The following is a 26,624-nucleotide window of genomic DNA, read 5'->3' as shown; positions in this document are numbered from 1 at the left end:
AAAGTGAGAAAAGATTTGTGTATCAGAATTTATTTTTTTCTTCTCTGCCATCATTCAAATCTGAACAGTATTAAACTGTAGATAGAGTAGTCTGGTAATCAGTATTAATAACCTAAAGGGGTCATATATAATAATATATCAGTCACAGGGACCGAGGCAGTACTTTCACTTTAATGCTGTTAATACTTGTGTACTTGTCTGTGTACTTTTACTTAAGGCGTTTACATGAAGGACTGGTGCTTCTTTAAATTGCTGCATCTGTATTTTTATTTAAGGAAATGATCTGAATACTTCCTCCACCACTGGAGTTACTAAAAGTCACCTAATAATCCAGAAAAGCTGATTACAGTCAGAGCCTCATTCGTGTCGTTTTCATTTAAGCTACTTTATTTGGCCTCTGTTTATTTTATTCTTAAACTGAACAGTCTCTTGCGCAAGCCAACAACTACTTGACCTCTTGTGTCACATTTAATTTGCTTCTGTTTTTATGTCAGATTAAAACTAAAACTACCTTAAAATCAAGGAGCTTTCTAACATTTTAACTTCAGCAGGATAAGTTGCACTGCTAAACTGGACCCTTGAAACCGGTTTGAAGTACAAACTGAAGTTAAATAGAAGCAACAGCAGGTCAACAGGCTGTCGACTAGTGAAATCAGTTCACACAACCTCTGATCTGGTCCTGACAAAGGTCACGCATATCATTAACTCTGCCAATCACAGCTAAATGTGAGAAAACAGAGGAAAAGGGGAACGTGTCTGTGGTTTGTGTGCGTCTGCTTACACAGGGAACCATTGAGATTAAGATGTGATGCATCTTCAGTCACCAGATCCTTCACATTCATGCTTCCACAGAAACTCGAGTGAGCTGCAACATACACACAACACATTTATTTGCATAACAAAAAAATGCTGCGTGAGAAAAACGCGATGAAACAGAAAGGTGGATGATGAGGACGAGAAAATCAATGTTACAGCTGAGGAGCTCTGAGAGAAAAAATGAGAGTAGAGGAGCATGGAAATAGGAAAGAGAATAAACAGGAGATGAAACTTCTGCTTCACAGTCTGCAGAAAAGAACCAACTTAAACCAGCAGTACACCGGAAATAAAACTGACCTCGTACAAACTGAAATTGCTGTCATATGGGAGGCGCGTGCCAATAAAAACATCCGAGTTTAAAAAATGCAGAATAATCAATAGGGAGGAGTTTCATTGATTCTACTAGTTATTTGAGGGCACAATTTACAGACTCACTTCAAATATGCACTTCATCATGTGACAGTGTTGTCTGAAGTCAGGAAATGGTGATTTAGCATTTAATTTCATTCATTCTTTCTCTTTCAGAAATAGGAAAAAGAGAGAAAGTGAAGGTTGAGTGGACTGAGAGAGAAACAGACAGATGATGAAGGAGTTCTTCTAAAGAAAGTCTACATATTATCCCGATATGAGGCTGCTTTCTCCTTAAAAAAAGAGCTCAGTAAGGACAGAAACTGTGTCAAGAAAGTGGATTAAAAGAAGATGAGCAGAAGATGTGGAGCTGTTTGCAGTAACAGCAGGTACCTTGTCCTTCATAGCCATTAGCTCTGTAGCCCATCATCCTGTGGAGAGTGTTCTGCTTTAACAGCCTCAGTTGGGACAAACTCGAAGAGGCCGCTTGTCTCACTGAGTCCATAAATGATGTGAGGATACCTGGTGACACACCCGTCCAGGACTGTTAGTTCAAACGCACACTTGGGTCACGGATACAGACAAAAAGCTACAAACAAATGCTGGCAACCAGAGGGCTGAACTACGAAGCGAGATTAGTGGTTTAGTAAGTATGTTGAGCTTAAAGTAAGAGTCTTTAGTGTCATGAAGGTGGCTCTACTTCAACCCTGCTGGATCTCCATGGTCATTGATGCTGTGGAATTAGATCTCCATGGCAACTAATGCTGTGGAGCTAGAGCTCCATGGTAACTGATGCTGTGGAGCTACATCTCAATGGTAACTGATGCTGTGGAGCTAGATTTCCATGGTCACTGATGCTGTGGAATTAGATCTCCAAGGTAACTGATGCTGCAGAGCTGGATCTCCATGGTAACTGATTCTGTGGAGTTAGATCTCCTTAACAACTAATGCTGTGGAGCTACATCTCAATGGCAACTGATGCTGTGGAGCTAGATCTCCATGGTAACTGATGCTGCAGAGCTGGATCTCCGTGGTCACTGATGCTGTGGAGTTAGATCTCCATGGTAACTGATATTGTGGGGCTAAGTTGAAAACCACCTTCTGATACCCGATACTCCTGACCGAGGTTTTGGTTTCTGTCCAGCCGACTTACACAGAGAAAGTCTGGATAAGTCAGTCTGACTTTATAGTTTTGCCCTCTAATGATGTGAAAGATACTCGGACAGAAAAACAACAGGAAGCTATGTGAAGTACATTAAGAGGACAGGTGAAATGTGAACAGACTAAGAATAATGATGCTGCTCAGACAGAAATCCAGAAGGAGAGGAGGTTTCAAACTAGCTGCACAAATCTCTTGGAGTCGGATTTTCATCAGGATCACTGAGAATCTCCCGTTGAGGTGAGTGACTCAGGACGGGAGAGGAAAAGGAAAGAATGAAGGGTAAAGGATGAAGATCAAAGAGTGGCTCTTGCTGTGTACCTTTTCCTGGAGGGTTCTTGGCCCTTGAACCCAACCAGACCACACTGTTGAAGAGCAGGCTGACTAAGGACACTACGGGGCCCAGGGCCTGTCTGCTGTAGCGCAAACACGTGTTAGATATTGACACCAGGACACCTGTAGGGAGACACCACTGCCAATTATATTCTCATTACCACAGCTCAGTGAAGACACGAACACAACCTTCCAGCTACAAGAACTTCAGCAGTACAAAGGACAAATGTGAGAAGAAACAGCAGCAAGAGTTTCTCACCTGTCTTGCTCCTCCGACTCCTGTCTCTGGTGTATATACTGGTGAAAGGTGAAGATGAGGAGGAGAGGCCATCGGTGGAGGCTTCTGCAGCTTGAGATGATGATGATGATGATGATAACAACGACGATGAAGACTGCGTGATGAGGGAGTCTGTCCTCTGAGAGTGTAATGAGCAGTCTTTGCAGATGTAACCATTTCCACGTGAGCTGTGGGACTTTGACACGCTGGCGTCGCCGTTGACACCCGACGAACTGAAGCTGGAGCTGTGGCCTGAAGGAGGGACGACACGAGGACACAATGAATGAAAACAAGGATAAAATCAGAAAGCACACGTGCAGTTTCATTTAATTCAGACCTGCCATGGTGTCATGAAGGCAAAGAGAAAATAAAACACACAGAACAAAACAACAACAAAAAAAAACTAAGTCCAGACCTAAAATAAAGTCTGAAACCGAGAAGGAAAAATTTCAGCCTATGAAGTTACATGTCTGGAAATCATATCTGACTGTACCCCACCTAGAAATTTAATTTCATAAACTCTTTTAATATTGGAATTATCAATCTTTATCTGAATTACAGAGTTTATTAATTTAACTGCATAAATTATTATTTTGCAATTAACATATAAAAATTCTTGAAATATTTTAGTTTGGTAAAACTAGTAAAGTGTCCCAGAGATTTAGTGTTACTGAATAAAAATAACTGAATGGTACAAGTATTCACTATTCAGCTAAAGAGGGCTTTATTGTGTACTATTAGATTACTAATGCAGTAATTCTACTGTGGCCTAATTACTGTGTTAGAATGCATTGTATTCCATGGTGATTACAGGATTTAACAATCTTCATGTGCAAAGAAGCTAATTAACACAGCTGCTAAATGAGTACATTTCAAATTAATAAGAACACAGTAATGGAGTTCTTTTTCATCTTTAAGATGCTGAAATTATGACAATATAGTCTAATCCTAACCAAAATTACCACTCATTATTCTCTTTTGTTTCCATTCCTCTTAATACAAATGTGGTTTGTATAACGATTTCACTTTTTAACCACAGTAGCGCCTCATTTTCCCATCGGGATGGACAGTTTATCTAATGAAGTCTTGATTAGTTAACAACCAGGATTTGAGGCTGGATATCCAGGATCACAAATATTAAATAAATATAATTAAATAACTCAAAGAGAATCTGGAGAAGTTCAGCTTTAATATTCACAACAATAATTTAGGGCTGGGACTTCAGTGTGTTAATTTCGATTAATTAATTGCAGAAAAAATAACACATTTAACACTGATGCATACTCCAGCCCAGTAGGTGGCGGCAATGAACCTAAAGTCTGTTTGCTAGCCGTGAAGAAGATCCAGAGGACGCCTTGTCAGGGCACAAGAAAATTTGGTGAACAGTGAAGGAAGATGAGACCGCATTGAGCTTGTTGGGCAGAAAGTTTTCTTTCAAATAACTTCCTGATGGCAGCTTGGAGAAAAGCCTGGTTGTGTGCAAATTGTGCAACAAAGAGTTTTCTTATCACCGCAAGACTTAAAGCCGACGGCATCACCTCAGTGCAAAACATGTTGCTGTTAGTACCAGAGCTAAGGTTAGCTACGACAGTCCTGGTACCGGCTAACGGTGTAGCCATCCCATAATAGACCACTTTTCAAGACACTGAAAGTGCTTGAGTTTACAAAAAGGCCTTAAAATGTTTAATATAATCATTATAACTGGACTTTGAGTTTGCAGTAATCTGTAAATGTAATAGACAGATGAAAAATGCAGATAAATAGAAATGAAACATAAATATTTTTGTTGCTCAAGTTCACCTACATGCCTATTCATCCATTCAGTTGTCAACCAAAATTTATTTGAATTGAAAAACTAATTAGAAAAGTCTTTTAATTGCATCCCACTACTACAATAAATGCACTAAAAGGTAATCTTAGGAGTCTAAAATTAAATCATCTGCATGTGTAACTGCATTAAAAATACTAAATAACTTCCATGGAAAAGCAGAACCGCTCTAATGTGACAGAATCTAATGTGACTGACCCCAGTGTCCATCCACAGACGTGGTGGTGGTGGTGGTATTGGTGGTGGTGCTGCGATGCCTCAGCTGGGACTGGTCCAGGCCGGAGGTGAGCTGAGAGGCTTCAGACGCCGTGCTGCTCTCCTGGAAGCTGCTGCTGTTGGTGATCGGGGTGCTAACAGCGGAGAAGGAGAGGGTTTTCCTCGGCGTGGCGGCTTGGCTCAGGGATAACGACAGAGAGCTGGACTGTTGCTTTCTGCTGCTCTGCTTCCTGAGATCACAAACAGGAAGACGTGAGTGTTGCTGAGATCTGTCCCAACTAAACTACAACTAAATGCACTTAGCCCACATTTAATTCACACTTTGAGGAACTGTTCACAGCTACTCTAAGTCTCCAGTCCAGATGGCACTTTGGGCTGGTTTGGTTCCCAGAAACACTCGACAAAAGTTCATGACATGTTGGATTATTATGTCCAAACTTTGAAAAGTTAAAACTAAATCTCCACAGATGGTTGGAATAGGAACTTAGAATTAGGGATAGACCAATTATCTGCCTGGCTGATATTTATGCATAATTTTTTGGCATTTTTCCAATTCTCGGTATCTGTACTCTTATGGGCTGATTATTGATCAATGAAATGCTCTGGCCTCTCTGTCACCTGACTAGTAATGAAGTTTGTCACAAGCAGATGCTTCTTCTGATTAAAATCAAACATCTTCCAACTTCCTCCTAATCAGTTTTCTGCTGATCTGATTTCGACTCTCACTTCCATTAAATATTCCAGTGAGTCACTGCACACTGGAACTGGTTCATCTCAAAGTAACGTCTTTTTAAATCTAATCATTAACGTCTGCGCTTCTCAATGTTTTAGATCTCACAGAGAGATCTGTCATTACTGCGTCTCATTTGCTGTTTGTTTTAGGGATAGACCGATTATCTGCCTGACTGATCATCGTGGCTGATATTTGGCATTTTTTCTGATTATCTGTATTTTTATTGGCCAGTTATTGACAAATTAAAAGTTCTAATTCAGGTGTGATGCTGCTTCCTCTCTCAAGCAGTACAAGAAACAAGAAACCAGGAAGTAGCTTCTCTCATAGTGGCTAACTCTATGCTAACAGCTAAAGGTAGCAACAGATTAACCTGAAACGGAGTCTGGAAAACAATAATTAAAAAAGCTTTAAGATCTGGACCTTAGTGGGAAATAAAAGTGGCAAAACATAAGAATATTGAGAAAATAGAGACGAACATCAGGAGACAATCTCAGCCACATAAACACATAGCAGACATGATTAAATCACTTCTACTTCTAGTTTACATATTCAATTATAGTCCCACTTATTAATGATGATGAAGCCTAGTTATGAGTCCCAAATTTTAGTTATCTTGTCTTTCTTGATTACCAATAATCAGTCGATCCTTAATTAGAACATTTAAAATATCAACAATAAGAATAATATTTCATATAAACCGTCAATAGTCTTATTACAGATTACAGTGTTTTGCCTGCATGCACAGTAAAGCTTTATTCTTCTAACTCAGTTTTCATTACTGTGTATCTCTTCTGAGCTCCTGAATGTTTTTAAACTTCTCAATGCAACTGAAATACTTATCAGCTCATTCCGTAGGAAGACTAACAACGTCTGAGCTTGATCAAGCCATGGAATATCCTCATTTATCAGATACGTCTCAGTGACAAATCTCACACCAGTGACAGTCACTGGAAATACGCCACACAAGAGCACATTCGACTACTCGCTGATCCGATGCGTGGGCGTCAGGAAGGACTCAGAACCAGAAATAAGCGATGGTTCTGCTGCTGTAAGCCGACGGGGACGGAAGCGTCCGCTGCAGGTCTCACCGTGTCTCCCTCCTGGTGCTGGTGTAGCTGCTGCTGTGGTTCTGGGAGTGATCGGCCGAGCTCTCGTTGCCATGGAGACCGGCGCTGGTCTGCAGACGGAGGCTCCGTCGTGACATCCTGGGCGACTCGTAGACGGGAGCGATCTGGTGCTCCTTCTCAAAGTCTAATGCTGCTGTGGAGTAGCTGGAGCTGGAGGAGATGGGAGGAGGAAACAGAGAACAGAGAGGAAGTTAGAAAGTCGGGGAAAGAAAAGAGAAAAAAACCAACAAAGGGAGGGATTGCATGACAGCTGAGGGGTGTTTCTTACGTCTGCTGCAGGGATTTGGGGACAAAAGTGCAATATTTCTAGTGCAATACATTTCAGTTCATTTTCTGTTAATCTGTTTCTTGTTATTAGTCTGCAGTATACATTTTGTATTTGTGTTATTTTATTTAGATTTTATATGTAACACCTTGCACACTTAAGACACTTCACACAGACACTGCATTTTGTACTTTGTATTCTTTTTGATTTCCATTTTACTACTAACCTCTGTGCAACTGTGTATATTCCACAAACCTTTTTTTTTTTATTGTTTATTCTACTGTACTCTGGCAAAACGATTTCCTCTGGGATGAATAAAGTTAATCTTATCTTATCTTATCAAACAGTAGCTGAAGAAGCCTTCAATCAGCTCTGAACGGGGATATCCCACTTTTCCTGGAGTAACTCATCTTCAACGAGTTAACTTCACAAACGCTCTCTTTTCTTTCCTTTTGAACAAAAACAAACAGACCTTTCATAGAGCCGTGATGCTGTCGCTTCCTGCAACTGGCAGCGTTCCTGACAGGAAGTGACTCACTCACAAGGGAGAGAGAAAACACGACAAAACAACAGGCACAGAGCCTCTCTGGAAGCAAAGCTGCAGAAACAAAGCGAGTAAATATCCCTAAGTATGCTGGTAGCCAGGAAAAAAAACTCCTCTCACTGCAAGCCAGAGCCAACCGTAAGTGGAAACACATCGGGAACGTTCTTTGCCATGTTTTACTGTGAGTCACGGGGGCCACACCCACCTGGCAGAGGACGTACTGAACACCAGTAAAACTATAATGGTCCTTAGCTGGTGTAAACAAGACACAAGGCCGAACACACAAAGAGTGCCCTCTTTCTCTGGCAAAGCAGGAAAAATGTATTTTAAAAGACTTCTAACTTACGGTACTGGCCCTGACAACAGTCAAAGGTCCGTGTCAGACGTTCGGATTCAATCTGTCACTGGAGGACAGAGAATAAACTTCCTGTTACACTCGTGTAAAGGAGGGACTTTCACTGTTTCAACAGGAGCCGGCTGCTTTCAGTCGGTGACCCTTGCACAGTGTTGCATTCGGGACAAACTGCAGCCAACTGACTGAGCAACATGAGAGCTACGTGCATGCTCTTCTCCATGTAACATGCATGTTTCCCTGTGGCTTTAAACCCTGAGGATTACACGCTCTCAGCGGGAGCCAATTATGTGCTTTGGTCCTCGTTCTGCCTCCTGCCTTCATCCAACTGGCTCTACTGTGAACACATGACCAGAGCAGTACGATACGAGTACATGGACCCGAGAGCTTACCTTTGGTTTTAAATATCATTCTAGCAGAATTATAACAACAAATATGAACCAAACCAATATCTAGGAGTGATCATATCATCAGCATCATCTCAAACCATAATAAATCATTTATAAATTAGATTTGCACTGCTGCATCTTGCACTTCTACATTTATTTTACAAGCCACTTCATATTGCTGTTGTCTACAGTGTAATAATATTGTATTTATTCATTTTCATTCTTGTACACATTGTACATATTATTATTACAATACATAAGTTTATTGCTGCAGCAACAATGTAAATTTCCCTGGCACGGGGTAGAAATAAATGATTATCTTAAGATAAACCACTGTGTGTTGGAATATCAATAAAAGAGCAAAAACACACGATGAAACAAATCAGTGCGTCTCTGTTAAGTATCTTTATGTGTCTGTGCGAGAGAAACCCTCCTAACTAACATCCAGTCCATAAAGAGAACGAATATAAACATTCTGTACATAGACTCAACCACTGAGTTATTTTAGTTACAGATAAACATCAATTCGAACTTATGTACACTTAGAATATCAGGAAATATATATATATTTTTATTAATTGCTACAAATACATTGATAAGCTATTACTCACGGTGTGCAGCCAATCAGAATCAGCTATGGGTGGGATTTTAAGTCAAAGCAGCACATTTCTAGATTAATTTATTTAATCTTAATGTGTTTAAAGAAACAATAACGACACTAATGACTGGAAAAATGTTGAATATTGGATCAGAATGGCCAACAGTTTAATTTTCCATGAAAGATTTGAAATGCAAACGGCTGTAGGGCGCTGCAGGGTTGAAAAATGCTTCACAATTTGAATGAAAAAAAATTCACTTAAGGAAGCCACATGAGCCTAAAAGCAGTTAATCCAGAGCGGCTGCAGAATTGATAAAACTTAAAATGCTTGTTTCCAGGTTGCCCAAAAACAACTTTCCTCACAGACACACATCATCCAGGACCTAATGATGCAGGATTTATTAGTAATGCGACTGCCCAGGGTGTTGAAGCAGTGTTTCAGGGTGTGTGTGAGAAAGAAAACACACTTGTCTGTGTAGCCTGCAGCCAAGTACAAACATGAAAATAACCTGTTACTCTACTTGGCAACTCATGAGCATCCCATAGCTTTTCTTTTGAAACAAAAACACTAAAGGTCTGCCTGTAAGAACTGGTGACAGTTTATAATCTCCGCCGTCTCCTCAGGAGCTGCAAACTACCGTTAATTAGTTTGCAAACTGTTGTTTCGTGGATCCAAACTGATCGGCTCTCACAGCCCACATCGGCTATGAATAGAGACGGTGCTTTCAGAAGACAGATGAAGAGACAGACATACAGTACAGAGAACGAAGACGCTTCCATCCTGACATTCAGCTTCCTGGAATCTCTGCTTACATAACACCAAAGCTTTGATTCTCTTCCCACACTCAGTGGGCGCAGCCAAACTTTCTCACAATGACACACACAATCTGATCTGATTCTGCATTTCACCAGCTTATGTTTGCTGTATTTCTTGCTTACCGGGCAGAATGTTAATCAAAGAACAACACGTGACACAACAGCATCAATAACTGAGATGTACTTTATAACCGAACTCCTGATGCATAAGAGGTTGTAAAACAATCAGGTGATCAATTTTTTATCGTGAAACTCGAGTTTATTATTTTTCTGTCGCATTTAAAATTGCAATTTTGACAGTCTAACAATACTCAAAAACGCATGAAAATTTGTTCACACATCAGGAACTATGGCCATGACGTGTAACCTATGGCTATGAAATTTGGTACACATTTGTAACTCATCAAGAGGCACAAAAAGGTCTGTGGCACCCATGCCGAAAACCCAACAGGAAGTCGGACAATTTTAAGAATGTGTCATATTTTGGACAATTTTGGACAAATTTTTTGCACATTTTCAAAAGCTCTAAACTCAAACGGGGAACCCCGACAGAGCTCAAATATGGCCCGGATGTACACCAGGCATGGGTGATCAAAAGTTATCAAAATGCTCCCGGATGTCTGAGGGCGTGGAAATGGCGGCCGGTGCAATTTTGACATTCCGCCATGGAACAGGAAGTGCTGTATAACTGACCTGCAGATGCTCCAGTCTGCCTCAGACTTTACATGTGTGATCAGAGTCCGGCCCTGATGAATTCTGTGGACCGAAATACAGCCACAAAGAGAGCACCACCTGGTGGATGGGTCAACATGAAACAGGAAGTGCTGTTTAACTAGCCTGTACATGCTCCAATCTGCCTGAAACTTTACATGTGTGATCAGATTCCAGCCCCGATGACATCCATAGGCCGCTATACATTCACAGTGACAGCGTCACGTGGTGGACAGTTTTGATGGATCGCCATTAAATAGGCGATAGTTCAAAATACACTCTCAGTCTCAGAACCACCTGGTGGACATGCTTGGAATTGCTGACCAGCAAAGATGCGAGGACCCGACCAATGCTGCTTGCAGCTTTAATTATGTTTATTTTCTTTCTTAAGTCTTCTACGACGGTGAACTGAGCGAAAAAAAAACTATTTTAAAAAGTCACTAATTTGGGATATTTAATTACCAAATTATTACTCATGACAGATACATGAAGCTGAGGTTAGTTCTGCAAATAAGCACAGGAGTAAACATCATTTTATTTAGAATATGAAGGTTAAGAAGAATTTGCTTCTTCTGTGGGATTAGATCTTCCAAGGAGAAACTATGACTTACTGACAAAGTTGGCTCTCAGGCTATTTCATTACAATTCAGCTGTTTTTTTTCCTCCAAAACTTGCTGCAAATATTATTTAAAAATGTACCAATTGAGATTAGAGCCAAACCTCTGTTATTCCCAGACATACACGCCCTCTGTTCATACTATTTGAAACCATTTCACGAATTTATAATGCAAATGCAAGAGCAGCATTTTAACCCAACATTAGCTACACACTCAGATATTCTTAGTTTGTTCAATCACATTTTAAGACATGTCACTGAAGTGTCAAGTAAAAGGTTATTACACACCAACACGGAGCGACTAGGTCTCATCCAGGTGTAAATGCAATCTGATGAATGTGTTTGCATCATTGAGAAAGTATCTGCCCACGGGGTGAAGGCTCCAACCGCTCAGCTCTTCATTAGGACAACACAGCTCGTCATCATTTCTCTCAGATCGACCCAGAGAGACGAATGACTCCAGCTCCGGTGACATCTCCTCTGGTGATTCTGCTCCTCCAGCACCATGTTTAGTTTCCTGCTGCCCGCCTACACACTGCCTGCTTTGCTTAGAGTATGCAAAAAAACTATGATGTCCGATCACAAAGCAAACAGAGAGCTCACAAGGAGACATCACATAAACATCGAGTTTACAAGAACAATGATCTTCTTGTTTCACATGCCTGTTTGGTCTGCTGCAGAAAATGCGCATCACCAAAAGGTAAATTATGGTGTTGCTCCCTGAGTTACAATAAAATAAAATAATTAACTAGAAAAGCACTCAGAGAGCGCAGTACTCCGTCAAGGCTGTTCATTCCCCCATACGGCACTGTCAGAAATGCAGCATTTGTTTATTAGTTATTGATGATGAAAAATTCCAGAAACAAAGAATGTGTCCATTTAATATAGATGTACCCACAAAAAAAATGACCTGGTGCTGAGCACAGGTGTGTGTTTTGCATGTGTACGTTATGTACGGATACTGAATCACATGACCTAAATATGCAGCAGGCGGCGGGAATTGATGGGACTCACAAACACCCCCACAATTTAATCAATTGTGCCTTGTATCATTTCCGACGGATAAGTCCCGATAAGTCCATAGTGGTGCATTTGTAGTAGGATCACAATCGTGTGATCATCGGCAGGCAGCTGACGTAGTGTTCACTTGTTGTCATAGTTACACTGACTCTGTGCCGCTATCTCACAATGATACACAAATCTTTCACAAATCAATAGATGCAGATTATGAGCCACATCATGGCCAGAATCTAATTACTTGGTCCTTGTATCATTTCTGACCTTCCCTGAAAATTCCATCCAAATCTGTTAGTCTGTTTTTGAGTAATGTTGCTAACAGGCAGACAGACAGACAAACCACCGCTGATCGTCACTTAATCGCATTCCTTGGCGGAGTAATAAAATACACAGTGTAAGAAAATGCATAAATAATATCTCAGTAGTGTAAACACAGGATCTGGTCTCTCTTCCATGACGTCCGGTGTTCATACAGCAGAACAGAGCTGCTACATTGCTGCCTGTTTTCAGATATTTAACTGTCCATCTCTGCAGTCACATCCTCACACGACTGAACCGAGCTACAATAAGCGCTAAAAGTCCTGCCTGAACTCAGCAGATTTTTGCAGTTGACTTTATATTTTATGTTTTGCAATGGAGAAAAACACTTTCTGCTAAACATAGAAGAAGTATAGAAACTGACCACATGAGGACCTGAGTTGAACTTCTGAGTCACAAACACACCAGGAATGCTGGCTACCCTTCGTAGTCTCACACACAGATCACATATCTGCCAGATTATACAAAACCATGTGGGTCGTAAAGCTCAGCCTCAAAACCACAAGTGTGGTTGCAAAAGCTTTGTGAAAGCTTTGCCAGAAAGCACATACCTTCACACAAAGCAAGAGGGAATGTTGTTCAGATTGAACCTTTTAGAAAAAGCAAAAACTGCCACACAGAGTTATTCATCAAGCTAACCTAATCTGTTAGTTAGCCGGTGCAGACTGCATCCTACAACTTCACAGGTAAGAATAAGGCATGCAACAAAACCTGGAAATGCAAATAGCGCAGTCACATTTTAATCACATTTTAGAATCAGCTTTAATGACCATGTACGTATACAACATGCAAGGAGTTCGGCTGTGACTGTTGGTGTCATTCTAGGAGTAACAAAAACAGAATTGTAGAATAAATCATCTGGAACACATCTAGAAAAGTTATGCAAACCAACAGTTGCTAAAGTGAGAATATGAACATTTATGGGATTTTATACCAGTGATTGTAGCTGCAGCCTGCAAAAATGGGATTTTGATTGTTTAGCTCATGAATCCAATGAAACAAAATCAAATATTTTGCCCTCGTCTCCTACACACAGCACAGAATGCATTATTATGGGAATACTGCAAGCCCAAGCAAAATTGATGCAACCGCACTGTATCTGAATCTTTATGGGTGAGATCGCTGCCAACAACAAATTATTTTAGAGGCTTGGGATGCTGTAATTTGGCTGAAGCAGGCTGAGTATTATATTATCTGTTCTCAGCTATTTATTTTAATGTCCTCCCTGCAACGCTGAGGGATCGTGTTGTGTTTCTTAATTTTCCTCTCAGTTTGTTCTCTTGAAAATCATGAGTCTTTCAAAAAATGCAGGAAAAATATCAAATCAGGGCACGAATGAAACACACTTTTCTTCCCCTGATGCAGAGTGGAGAAAGTCCTGAGGTCTATATTTACCAGAGTTTCCATCCAGTTCTCTCTGGGTGTTCAGGGTTTGGCATCGTGATTAGGATCGCTCCTCATTTTCCCTTCCACAGAAATCCCTTTCCTCCAGCCCCACTCCACTCTCCATGCTACGGCACCATAGCGTGTCCTTTCACGCTGCTGTGGTTGCTACGGAGACCACGCACAACATTCCAGAGAGAGACGGATCAGCAGCCGAGGCTAGTAGACAGACCCCTGGGTGGTTGTGACGCTACCACGTAGTAACTTTGACACAGGATAACTCTGTCTTTACTGCGTTTACGGAAACACCCTCAGACCAGATGTCAAAACAACTGTGACGGCAGCGAGAACAACCGCCGTCCAGCTGCCGTTCAGCTGGAGCTTCAGTTGCACAGTAAGACTCACTGGTAAAAATCTGAACTGTATTTCATACGCTAAGTAAATTTAAAAACATAATATTAAAGATCTTAAACAAATACCTCTACATGGATAGCAGGCTGAGTTTGTAAGTCTCCATTCATTTATTTCCTTCCAAATTAATCATGTGTAGCTACTGTTCACAGCCAGAAACACACAGTGTCCTTTAACTCCACTAAGACACCATCACAGTTCAACTATCACCTCCAGCCAGAGCCTCCAGCTCCACTGACCCACTTCCACCATCATAAAATATGAAGGACCTGTGCGAGTCTGAACCTGCTTGATGTGGGTGCAGTCGGCCTGTTTTTCTGAAAGTGATGCAGCCACAGCGTGAAACATATGACAGATGTAAACCACAAAGATTTGTCAGTGCTGCTTTAAACTCTAGACCACCACTGAAGGTGCATCAGAGCGTCTGTAAATGTGTGGAAAATGCACATTAATTCAAATTACAGTATTTCGTCTGTTCTAGTACGTCGCTGCGCCCACTTCATGCAATTTCATCCAAATAAGTTCAAAGAACTTCCACTGTTACAAACCTCTACATTAGAGGTGTTCAACATGCATCCTGCGGGCCAAAACCAGCCCACCAGAGGGTCCAATCCGGCCCGCAGGACCGCTTTGTAAAATGTAAAAATTAGAGGGCAGACATTAACTGCAATTTGTAAATTAGTAAAATTATAAATTTAAAATAATTTCTAGACCATGACAAGTTGTTTTGATCATAAAGTAAAATACTAGATTGTTTATTGTTCTTTTATCATTTTGTGCATCATTTTTGTAATATTTTGTCTGTTTTTTTTTGTCAGATTTGGTTGTTTGTCGTTTTGTTTCTTGTTTTTTCGTTTTGTTTTTTGTCTCACTTGTATTGTTTGTCTATTTTTTGTCATTTTGTTTCTCACTTTTGTCATTTTTGGTCTCGTTTGTGTCATTTATGTAATTTTTTGTCTTGTTTTTGTCGCCTTGTAACTTTTTGTCTAATACTTTGCCTCTTTTTTGTTTTGTTCTGTGTCGTTTGTCTCATTTTTTTGTTCTTTTGAATCTCGTTTTGGCCATTATGCATCTTATTTTTGTAATATTTTGTCTCGTTTTTTTTGTCTGATTTTTGTCATTTTGATCATAAAGTAAAACACTATACTGTTCAGTTCCAGATGACTAACTGTTTTGTTCCTTTGTAGACACTCTGTGATCTGTAAGTTGCAATGTGTAAATGATAAACTGAGGCATAATATTGTTGAAATTTAACTTATTTTTCTTAAGAATTTTCAGGTTGTTCACAATGTTTTGTAAAAAGATAATTCCTTAAATATGAACATTTTCAGAATGTACTTTTTTGCACTAAAAACAAAGGAAAATTTTTGAGTTGTTGTTATTTATAGGTTATTATGCTATGATTTTACTAATCTGGCCCACTTGAGATCAAACTGGGCTGAACTAGAATGAGTTTGACACCCCTGTTTTACATCATTTTATATTCTTGAAATAACACATTTGCATTTTCAAAATGATAAAGAATTCCATTATTTACTAAAGAATATTTTAAAAATAAGTAAAATAAAAGTGATGCCCGTTATATTCTGTGACTGACCTGTAAAATAAATAAGAACACAAATTTGTCTGAATGATTAGACATTCTAGAAAAAAGAAACCCCTAAAATTCAAAACTTGCTTGATTTATGCGTATAATTTAGAGAACTGTAAGGTAGCACTGAAGCTGCAGTTGGTTGACAGCAAAAACTTTTCATGTGTTCAACCTAAATACGAATGAATCCACTAAAGGGAGGCACATTAGAGTCGATCCAGCGAAGAAGAGAGTTAAAGCAGCTAAAGGTTATAAATCTGTACACAAAAGTGTTTCCCTTGATGCGTTCACGATATTAATTCAACCGACACGAGGTCGGTCCCTGCTGGCCTCCTCTTCCTCTTTCTCTTGTGCCACAAAACTTGTCGCTGCTCTTTTGAGTTCTGACAACAGATGGGCCAACGGTTTCTGTCACCTGACCCTGTCGGTCTCTGCTACACAACACACACACACACACACACACACACACACACACACACACACACACACACACACACACACACACACACACACACACACACACACACACACACACACACACACACACACACACACACACACACACACACACACACACACATCATCTAAAGTTGTAACACTGTCAGCTGCAGCTTTAAACAAGCAGCTAAACAACACTTACTGCCATCCGACTGTTTCTTCAGAATATACTGAAACAAACAGATGCCTTCAGTTCACCAAGCTGAGAATTATCAGCCGCTCCGCTGCAGCAAGCTAATAAAAACCAGAGCTCTCCCAAACCAGCTAGTCAAGAAGCATAAACTATTAGTGTAATCCTGGGATCAGGACCACGGTTGTGACTGTAGAGTTCATTATTAGCCTCTCAGCTGACTACATTCAAAGAAACACGATTAGCTTGTTCCAGCCGTTCGGTCTACCTGCCGGATTCCAGCAGGGCGTCAGACGAGCTTTTGTACATTCATCTCACTTTGCCTCAGTCCAAAGGTTACTCAGTAGATTTGGTACTAAGACTAGAATGCAGCCTGTCGGCCACAAAGTTGTCCTGCAGTCATGACAAGTTGCTATTACTCCGCCAAGGAACACGGCGGAGTTACATGATGACCGGTGTTGGTTTGTCTGTCCATCTGTCTGTTTGCAACATTACTCAAAAACGGACAAAAGGATTTGGATGAAATTTTCAGGGAAGGTCAGAAATGACACAAGGACCAAGTGATTAGATATTGGCAGTGATGTGGCTAATAGTCTGGATCCACGGATTTGTTAAAGAGTTCTCTATCATTGCCAGATAGCAGCACGACGTCACTGTAACTACGACTACAAGTGAACATCACATGATTGTGATCGTACTACACATCCATCGCTGTAGACTTATTGGGACTTATCCATCGGAAATGATACAAGGAACAATTGATTAAATTGTGGGGGTGTTTCCACATCCATTCAATTCCCACTACATATTCCTACGCACGATTCAGTATTCGTACATAACGTACACATTCATAACACACAACTGTGCTCAGCGCAAGGTCATTTTGTTTGTGGTACATCTATATTAAATGGACACATTCTATGTTGCCGTGATTTCTGATCATCAATAACTAATAAACAAATGCTGCATTAAAATTTTTTTTTTAAATTTCCCATTTCTGACAATGCCGTATGGGGGAATGAGCAGCCTTGGCGGAGTACTGCGCTCTCCAAGTGCTTTTCTTGTTGCTTCTGTTATTGCTTCTCAAGCAACACCTGCTGTTCTAAATCTCAGGCATAAGACAGAAACACTGCGGACACATGAAATACAGAATGAAAATGTCCCCTAGCATGACATAAAACTGCAATCTGAATTAGTTTGACTCGGCGGTAAAGACTACTGTCGGCCTGCTGAATGCACCTTTCACAGCATTCTGAGACAGGCAGCTGTAAAACTAATGAGAGGTCCTTGTTCAAACTCGACTTTTTACGAGACACCTTCATAGCCTCGACTAAAAGATGGGAGGGCTTGACTCCCAAAAGTCACGCATTTATTCACACTTCTTTACCCTTGAGCTGAAAGATGAAACTGAAATTTCCTGACCTACACGCCCAAAAGACTTTCTCTGTTCTGAAAACTACCGACATCAACGGTGACAGGCAACATTCCTCCACAAGCTCAGACCTTCCTGGCGATATGTTGACCACGCCTGCAGCCTGAGCTGTGATGGCGAGTAACGACAAACAATGAGTGGATGGGAGAGGCTACTGCTGCTACAAGGTATGCATTCCCAACATTAAACCAAAACAGAAAACTTGTAAATGTAGCATAAACTAATCTTGGTACGTTCTCTGCTCTCACCATGTGCAAGAGTCCCCAGTTTCCGAACACAAACACAGACTGAATCATGAGTCTGACTCATCAAGACCACAACCACAGCACGTTTTTACAAAAGAGAAGAACAGATTAACAAAACCTCTGTAAGTACATTTAAAACGTTTCTTCTTGTATTCGTTCCCATTTAAAGGCAAAAAACAACATTCAGTCATTAAAGCATCCTAAAAACAATCATCACTCATCAGGCACACAAGCAGTAATAAATGTAGAAACTATCTTTGGGATCAGCTGACTGACATGATTAGATATAAAAAGTTTCTTATTAGCATCCCTTGATAGCATATTCTGGTAAGGTTAGTAGCTGGTCGACACTGCACCTGCAAAGTCCTTAAACTGATTCAAAAGCAAAAGTTGGATCTCATAATTTCCCTTCATTCTAACTTCATTCTCTGAGCTGTTGCATCTATAAATGACATGCATGCTGGAAGTGCAGCCGCTGCAGCGCAGCCTGAGGTCTCACCTGAGAGAGTACGTATAGCCGGTGTTGTCCGGAGCACACTGTGGCGGCGTGTATGTGTGCAGCTGGGAAAAATCCATGGTCATTCTTCTTTGTTTAGACTGCAAGAGTTAGGATGCACAGGACTCTTTTAGCCAGAGCTGACAGATTAACAAGAACAGACTAACTTTCACACACACTCGCAACAACGCGCCGTTCAATCTGTCTCCTACAGAAAAATTAGTTCTGCTAATGAGCTCAACTGTGTCTCGGTTTAAACGTGTTTCAGGAACAGAGCACATTAGAAATACCACAGCATTGTAACACTGCTTGCTGGGCTGCTCTCCAACAAGACACAACCGGCAGTCAGTGCTCTGCTGTACAGCCGTGTCAGAAAGCCTAATGAGAGCTGCTGGACATTCCTTTCCTCAGAACACAACAACTCTACCGTGGTTCTGCCGTTGGCCGAGAGCTGGACGAACTCTTCCTGCATGCTGGCCGGCTGTTGACGGACGCCGCAATCAATGACTCGTCTCTTCTGCTCGGGTCAGGAAACAACCGACAGGAATGTCTGGTAGTGACGGGACAGAGCAGCAGGACAGCTTCTCCCACGGCGACTGCCTTGAGTAAGCTGCCGATTACGAAACCCAGTGAAACACGAAGGGGTGGGGCAGGTTTTTAGGCAACGGGCGGGAAGCAACTGGCTTCAGAGGGTTGAGCTTCTCACACTGAAACCTGCAGCATGAGAAGTGGCTGTTCAAACACTGAGTCACCAGAATACACTCACGTTTGACAGTTTATTAGGGACGCCAATGCAACAGTCTCCCTCCATGAAGGTTAGAATGTAGAGTTTTTGATCCAGATACAGCTGCAGACTTAGTCCTGACACGGGTTTCTATTATTCTTTACACTTCATTTACATCAATAAGATAGCAGAAACTGCAAATATGGCTGCAATAATTTCACAGTTGATTAATCTGTTATTGCACATTTTCCATTTACTGTTGCAGTAAAGAAACCACAGAATACTCAAATTTAAGACGCTAAAATCTTATCATATAGACTTTTTAAACAAAAAAATGACTCAAACCAATTAATTGATTATCAAAATAGTTGGCAAGTAATTTACTAGTTGACAAGTAACAGATTTATTGTTGCAGCTCTACAATAAATAGATAGAATACAGATACTTTATTCATCCCCTTGAGGATATTCAAGAATAACTATTATATTACTATAATACTACTACTATAAACAGCTAAAACCTTCATGCAGGATTGACTTATTGCTGGATTAGTGTGTACTTTAGTCTTGTGTCCTGGCAGCGGAGTGCACTCTGGCAGCCAGCGTTTCCTAATCATACTTCAGGTACTTTGCAAATATTTACTATTAAAGCACAAGAAAAACCCCAGTGACCCTCACCAGCTGATTTAATAAAGGTCGAGCCCTTGTTTCATGCACTGACCGTGTCTGTCCAGTCACAAAACAACAAACCGGAACAGAAAACAGATGGCTTTTACTAAAATCAGCCACTAAAATCTCAACACATAATCTTGATCAAATCTTCAATCCCAAAAGACGGATAAACAGAAACAAATACCCCGAAGCCAAGTGGACTCTCAGATTGAGTGGATTAGTTGTCAACTGGTGCAGCGGATCCTGCTGCAGCCTCTGATCACCTCAAAATCAAACCTGAGCTCATGATGAAGAGGAGACAGAGCGAACAATAAGTCAGGTTCCTCCTTTACGCAAACCACCTGCGACAAACAGCCGAGTCCTGTCACAACACCGTTTCACACCGAACACACGTTAGCTTTAATTAGAAGTGCAGAAAGTGTGCGGGTGACATATAAGCCTCGTTACATTCCCACGTTGCTCTGGGCTAAATTTAGACGCTACGTATTTAGACCGTGAACGCACCGACTTCAGCCTTGACGCACTATTTCTGCTGCTTATCCTACAGGCTGCTTTGACGGCACTCAGTGGAAACACACACACACCGACTGCTACTAACAGCCGATCGCACATTTAACGGCTGATCATGTCGCAGATGTGTAAAAAAAAAAAAAAAAAACGAGCCGAGAAAATAAGGCCCGAGATTTGCGCTGGCTGTCAGAGTGTTTGGTAAAGGAGCCCAGCGGGGACAAAACAGGTCCGACGGAACGCAAACACACATTCACAGCCGGAATCTGCAGCCACACCAACGTTTACGACGTTACTCATTCAGCTTGTCAACTTGCCCGCGTGGTTAGAGTCCATGGAAGTTGTTATTCTTTAATCCAGAGCAGCGGAATCCGCATATTTCTATCGGCGAAGATGCGCAAACTTCAGTGTGCGCCAGGACGCACGAAGCTCCAAAAGCGCGTTTCCCGTTGCGGACCTACAGATCCTTCGTGTTGTTTTCCCGCAGAAAGACCCAAAAGTTTGCAGGTAGCCAGTGACTGTTATGCTGGAGCACAACAACCAGATTTCCAAAATGGCTTCCCGGGCGTAACAAAGCCAGAAGGATCGCTGCTGCGCCGATCCTCCCACCGTCGGGCCTCCATTGTCGGCCAGAGCGCACACTTCAAATCTATTGGAGGACGGCAGCGCTGCAACGACTGCTGGAGCTCCGTGCAATGACAGGAGTCCCTGTGTGGTGCTGTGAAGGTTCCTGCATCACACCTGCCCCTCAAACAAACATTTATGAGCTTTACTGGGACAAACTTCCAGCAAACTACAGGTCTGCTGAAACTCTCAGCTCCTTTAAATCGAGGGTAAAGACGTATTTGTTTACTGCTGCCTTTGATTAATGACCGTCTTCATTTAAGGGCGCCAAAAAATATTGTTTCCTTCTCTGAAAAAAATCCAAAAATCCAGCAAAAAAATCCCCCAAATTTCTGAAAATTTGCAAAACCTTCAGGAAGGAAAATTCCAATAATTCCTTAAAAGTTTCCCTTAAAAGTTCTAATTTTAAAAAAATCCCCCAAATTTGGCAAGAAAATTCTTGTAAATATTTTCAAAAAATGAGTAAAAATCTGCCAAAAAAATCCGACAAATATCTAAAGTGATTACATATATGACTAAAACTTCTAATATTTTCTTTAATAACATTCAGAAAAAAAAAATCAACCGAAATCCAGCATAATTCGCTGGATTTTGGTAGATTTTTTTTGTGAATGTTCTTAAGAAACATTTTTAACATTTCTTTTTTTCCACCAGAAAATGTTCAGAGATTTCCCAAAAACGTTGAAAATGTGGACATCAGAAGTTTCACAGTGAAAAAATATATTTTATCCACATTTTCAAACTTTAAAACGGGTCAATTTAGACCCCCAGGACAACACAAGGGTTAATAGCAGCACTGCACTGTCACTCTTAACCCTTAGCTGCTCCAGTGACTGGACCCTATACACGCTTCCATAAGTGGGTCAGAAATTACCTGAACAAGAATCAATGTGTTTTTATGCCAGTTTTTTTGTCATTTTGGTTAAGAATACTAATTTGTATTATTGTTTGTATTGTATTATTGTCCGCACAAGAATTATTTCATGTTTGAAATAAGTTTATTTTTCACTTTATACAGATTTTTTTCATTTTGATAATTGAAAAAGAAGAATATTAAACAGAACAACAGTAGAAGAATGTCAACATTCATTTTGTAGACATGTTTACACTCTTTTCCTCCAGCTGTTGCTGCTCTCTGTCCCTCCATCACCTCTTGTATGATTATTATCAGTGATAAAGAGCTTGGAGTACTAATACAAACATTAGTTTCTTTTAAAGTATAAAAGGCAACTTAAAAATTGAAATGGAATGATATTAAAAAGGTGTTTTTTGAGGAATAGCTGGAATGTGAAATGATAAAAACTTTTCATAACAAAGACACTGCAAGAAAACGACCTCACCTGGTCACTTGTGACCCACAGATGCATCTAAGGGTTACATCAAGGTTAAAGACTATTTACTGTTGCCTTTGATTAATGATTTCAGCACTGCACTGTAACTTCTAAAGTGATTTTATTTTATATCTCATTTTATGAGTTTTCATTTTATTGTTTTTACTATCATAAAATTTCATGTTGATTTTATTGCTTAAATTATGTATTATTTCTATGATTTTAAAGCCTTTGTAATTAATTTATTTGCCATTGTAAGGCACTTTGAATTTCCTTGTGCATGAATTGTGCAATATAAATAAACTTGCCTTACGCTCCATTTCTATTACACCAGCAGCGACACTAATCAGGAAAGGAAGCGGCATCTACACTTATTAAATATATTTCGGAGTATTAAACATGGGCAAAACCAAAGTAGGTAGTACTGTATGCTGTCGCCACCAACAACAATCTCCCCAAAGCAAATATATCTGACCCTGTCCAGCTTATGTAACCTTAAACACTGTTACACTTGTTGTAATTAATCCTTAAACTGCAGTGAAAGTTTCATCAGTCCATCTGCAAGTAGCAGCATCACTGCAAACATTTAAAATCTCTCAGTTTAATGTGACATTTAGCAAATAAACCACTGCACCAATGCAACAGAAACAACACGATAAATACTCAACAATAAAGTTCTTTCAATTCACTAAAAGAAATCTCCATTTTCTACTGCTGAGTTAGCATTTCCAGCTCAGTCAGATAAAGCAGAACAATTTGATTACGATTCCAAACTACCTGAAGATGTGCTGATGTATTGCTTTTTCCATCAAAATGTTTGCTGCAGATCTGACACAAAGTGCAAAAGTACAAACCACTGTTTCACTAGCAAAGTCCACTGAGCACAAGTATATGTTTTGCAGGAACAAATGAGTTTATATTGTACAAAAAGAAAAAAATAAACCCTGCAGTCTGCTGTCGAAGCACAAAGAGTTAACAAGAAAGAGGAGATGAAGCAAACGGAGAGCAGCTTTTATACAAATAGACTCATGATTTCCAACTGTCTATGTAAATGTATGTGGAGAACACAGCCCATCTGAAAAATAAAGGATCTTTTATTACCACTGACAGAGTTTCTTCAGGTCCAGACTGAAATACCTGCTGCATCCACAGCTGCTTCTCTTTACAAAAAGCTTCATTTATGGCCAAGAGATGAAAGCGAGCAAAAAAATATGACCAGACAACTAACGGCATGAAGCATTCCTTCAGTTAAATAAATCTTACCAAAACACTGCAAACAGCTTTATCACTACTGGCTGATCATAGCGCCAAAACAAACAATCTCCTTTACAATCTAATCTGGATCAAGTGTAATCGAGAACCTCATTACACAATTATTTGGCTTGAAATGAACAAATACTGGGAAAAAAAACCCAAAGCAGTCCCAAATGAAGAGAACTGTGAGGGCAACTGGGTCTCTACAAATGAAGACAATTCTCATTGAAAGTAAAAATGCTTAAATTACAAGGGCCATTCCAGAACTGGAGGAGTGTCTCATTTCTGTCATTTTGTCTCATTTCTGTCGTTTTGTGTCTCGTTTTTGTCATTTTCTGTCTTGTTTTTGTCATTTTCTGTCACATTTTTGTCATTCAGTGTCTTGTTTTTGTCGTTTTCTGTCTCGTTTCTGTCATTTCCTGTCTTCTTTTTATCATCAACATCATCAAATAGTTTCCCAAAAGAATGTGTACAGCAAAGCTATGTCCTCTCTTCTATTTTTCATATTGTCAGAACATTTTCAGCCTTGATTGAATGTCTCACTCTACCTCGTATTATCAGGAAAAGACCAATTCTTTTTACTTTTGTCTTTACTGTTTTCCATCAGTCAGTTTGTCCTCTTGGTCAGCAGTAACAGCAGCTAAATATCTAGCTTCTACTGCTGAGAAAAAGCTAACATTAGCATGGATTAGCAACCCTGTTACTGTGATTAGAGTAGGGTTAGCAAGCAACACATAAAACATGGAATAAAAATGCTGCCATTGATGTGGAAGCTGAGCTAATCAAGCCTTTGATGGTTTATCACCTATTATTGATGAATATGGAGCATAAAACTGTGTAAGAGAAGGTTTATTTTTCAAACATTTTGAAGCCCAAATGTCCTCCAGTTCTGGAATGACCCACAAAACAGAGAGAACGATAACAATACAGAAATGAGGTGCAAAAATAAGTGCAGAATCAGAGATACAGATACAGATGTGTTTTCTAGACACTGAAATGCTGCTTTATACTTCTACTCCACATTTGTCCTCCTTTTCTTTCATACAAACACATTTAAACATATTGCTAAGTATGTTATAAATTAATGAACCCCCAGAACTATGCGGGTGTTTTTAATTAGTCATCTGATTAAATCTGCTCAGGCTGAAGCTCTGAAATGGCAAACTGTGAATCTGTGTGAAGTGACAAAGAATTAATAAGAAGTATTATGAAGTCCAGTGTGTTTTTAAAATGATAATTCTTCTAACTTGTGGCTTGCGTAGAAAATGCAAGGAGATAAACTCTCAGTAAGTATTTTAACTTTTGATACTTTAAGTAGATTTTGCCGGTAATAGTTCTGCACTTTTATTATTATTATTATTATTATTATTATTATTATTATTATTATTATTATTATTATTATTATAACAGCAGATTTGGGCTGTATGAATAATTGTTTCACCACTGATGAAAACACTTAGTGACTTAATATATTATTGTAGTTCTTTATAGAACATAAATATCCAACAACTGCCCCCGAATCACACTGAACTCTGCAGGTGTGAGTTAAGATTTTCCTCCTAAATCTGAAGTGAGGGAGGCGCCACCTGCTGGACAGGAGTCTGTAAACTTTAATCTGATGGATTCTGGATCCAATCTCACTGCAACCTTTGGACTCGATGACAAAAGGCAGGCAAAGGCCTGACGAAACAACAGGACTATTCACATCTTGTTTATAGCCACAGGAATGAAAAAAAACATCTAATTAAAGCTGTAAATACCAGAATCTGGAATAAAAGTAGCAACCACACTAAAATACTGCACTACACATGAAAACCCTGCATTCAGTACCTCAAATAACATCAGCAATATGACTTACAAAGTGCTTATTCTGCAGAAAAATGTGTTTTATTATCATATATGCTGCTGTATTAATGCTGCCTTTTATTGCAACATTATATTCTGTTATGTTTGCGTTGCTACTGTTGGAGTAAAACATCGCTAGAAAGTTCAGTTGTGTTCTCTGATTTCACAGCTAATCCAAGAGAGTTTAAAAATAATGCTTTGTGCAGAAGTAGAGAAGGAGAAAAATCTAATTCAGAATCACTACTTTTGAAGATATATATGGATGTATGTCACTGGGCAGGAGGAGGTATGAAAAATGCAGCTGAAAACAAAAGTACAACAATGAAGCTTAGTCACAGTACATCCACTCTGAACTGCAGTAGAACTTGAGTTAATTATTTTTAACAACTGGCAACCACTGCATCTGCCAGTTGAGTAGTTTTCAAACACAGAAAAGTCAACAACAGATCATAAAGAGGCTTCAGAGAGCAGCTGCAATCAGTTTTCATTTCAGCCAAACTGCTCAGTTCCACAGAAGGAAACCAGCTCTCCACTCTCTGCAGCTTCATTTTCTCCCGTTAAAATGTAACCGATAATAAAGACTACAAACCGGAACTGCAGCTCGACAGTTTCCATCAGGAAGCAACACGGAAGTCGGTCTACTCACGTTCACGGGCCACCTGAGGGAACCTGTCCGCCGTCTAGACGTTCAGCCGCTCGGAGCTTCACCGGCAGCCGACGGTTCTCTGGCTCCCGTCAGAACTGGAACTCGGTCTAACGTTCGCTTTTTCCCGCACGCGGTCATATTTTCCGTTGCGCCACACGCGTCATTCCAAATATGGTAAAAATGACCATATATGGGATCCCTTCAAAACCCCGCGAGACTGACTGTGGACGTGAAACAGCGTCACTGAGTGGAGACCGGAAGAACAACAGGCACCAACGGATTCATGAGAAAACAAGGAGGATGAAAATGGGGAATTTAACTGTTTTGAGTTGTTTCATCTGAAAGTTAAAATACATTTATTATTATTATTATT

General features: G+C 40.1%; 1 protein-coding gene across 7 annotated transcripts in view; it reads right to left on the bottom strand.

Moving 5' to 3' along the window:
- sun1b (Sad1 and UNC84 domain containing 1b) overlaps window positions 1–26,390 on the bottom strand; it is a 39,616-nt gene extending 13,226 nt beyond the window's left edge. Inside the window, exons 1-9 of one of the 7 annotated variants that reach the window (XM_055005098.1) lie at window positions 20,625–20,824; window positions 19,077–20,370; window positions 18,653–18,750; window positions 6,799–6,987; window positions 4,960–5,207; window positions 2,916–3,185; window positions 2,645–2,779; window positions 1,558–1,686; window positions 782–865 (exon numbers count right to left, since the gene is read on the bottom strand). In XM_055005098.1, coding sequence (XP_054861073.1) covers window positions 782–865; window positions 1,558–1,686; window positions 2,645–2,779; window positions 2,916–3,185; window positions 4,960–5,207; window positions 6,799–6,987; window positions 18,653–18,750; window positions 19,077–19,121 — 1,198 coding nt within the window. In that variant the 5' untranslated portion in view covers window positions 19,122–20,370; window positions 20,625–20,824. Of the gene's footprint in view, window positions 1–781; window positions 866–1,557; window positions 1,687–2,644; window positions 2,780–2,915; window positions 3,186–4,959; window positions 5,208–6,798; window positions 6,988–18,652; window positions 18,751–19,076; window positions 20,825–20,868; window positions 21,181–26,251 lie in introns of those variants that run through there. The other 6 variants (XM_023288185.3, XM_023288184.3, XM_023288187.3 and 3 more) reach the window with 6 other exon arrangements.
- Between the last annotated feature and the right edge of the window lie 234 nt (window positions 26,391–26,624).

This window comes from Amphiprion ocellaris, chromosome 19 (genome assembly GCF_022539595.1).
Source record: "Amphiprion ocellaris isolate individual 3 ecotype Okinawa chromosome 19, ASM2253959v1, whole genome shotgun sequence".
Taxonomy (NCBI): Eukaryota; Metazoa; Chordata; class Actinopteri; family Pomacentridae; genus Amphiprion; species Amphiprion ocellaris.
Note: the sequence above shows the minus strand (reverse complement) of the source record. Positions and strands in the feature narration are given on the sequence as shown.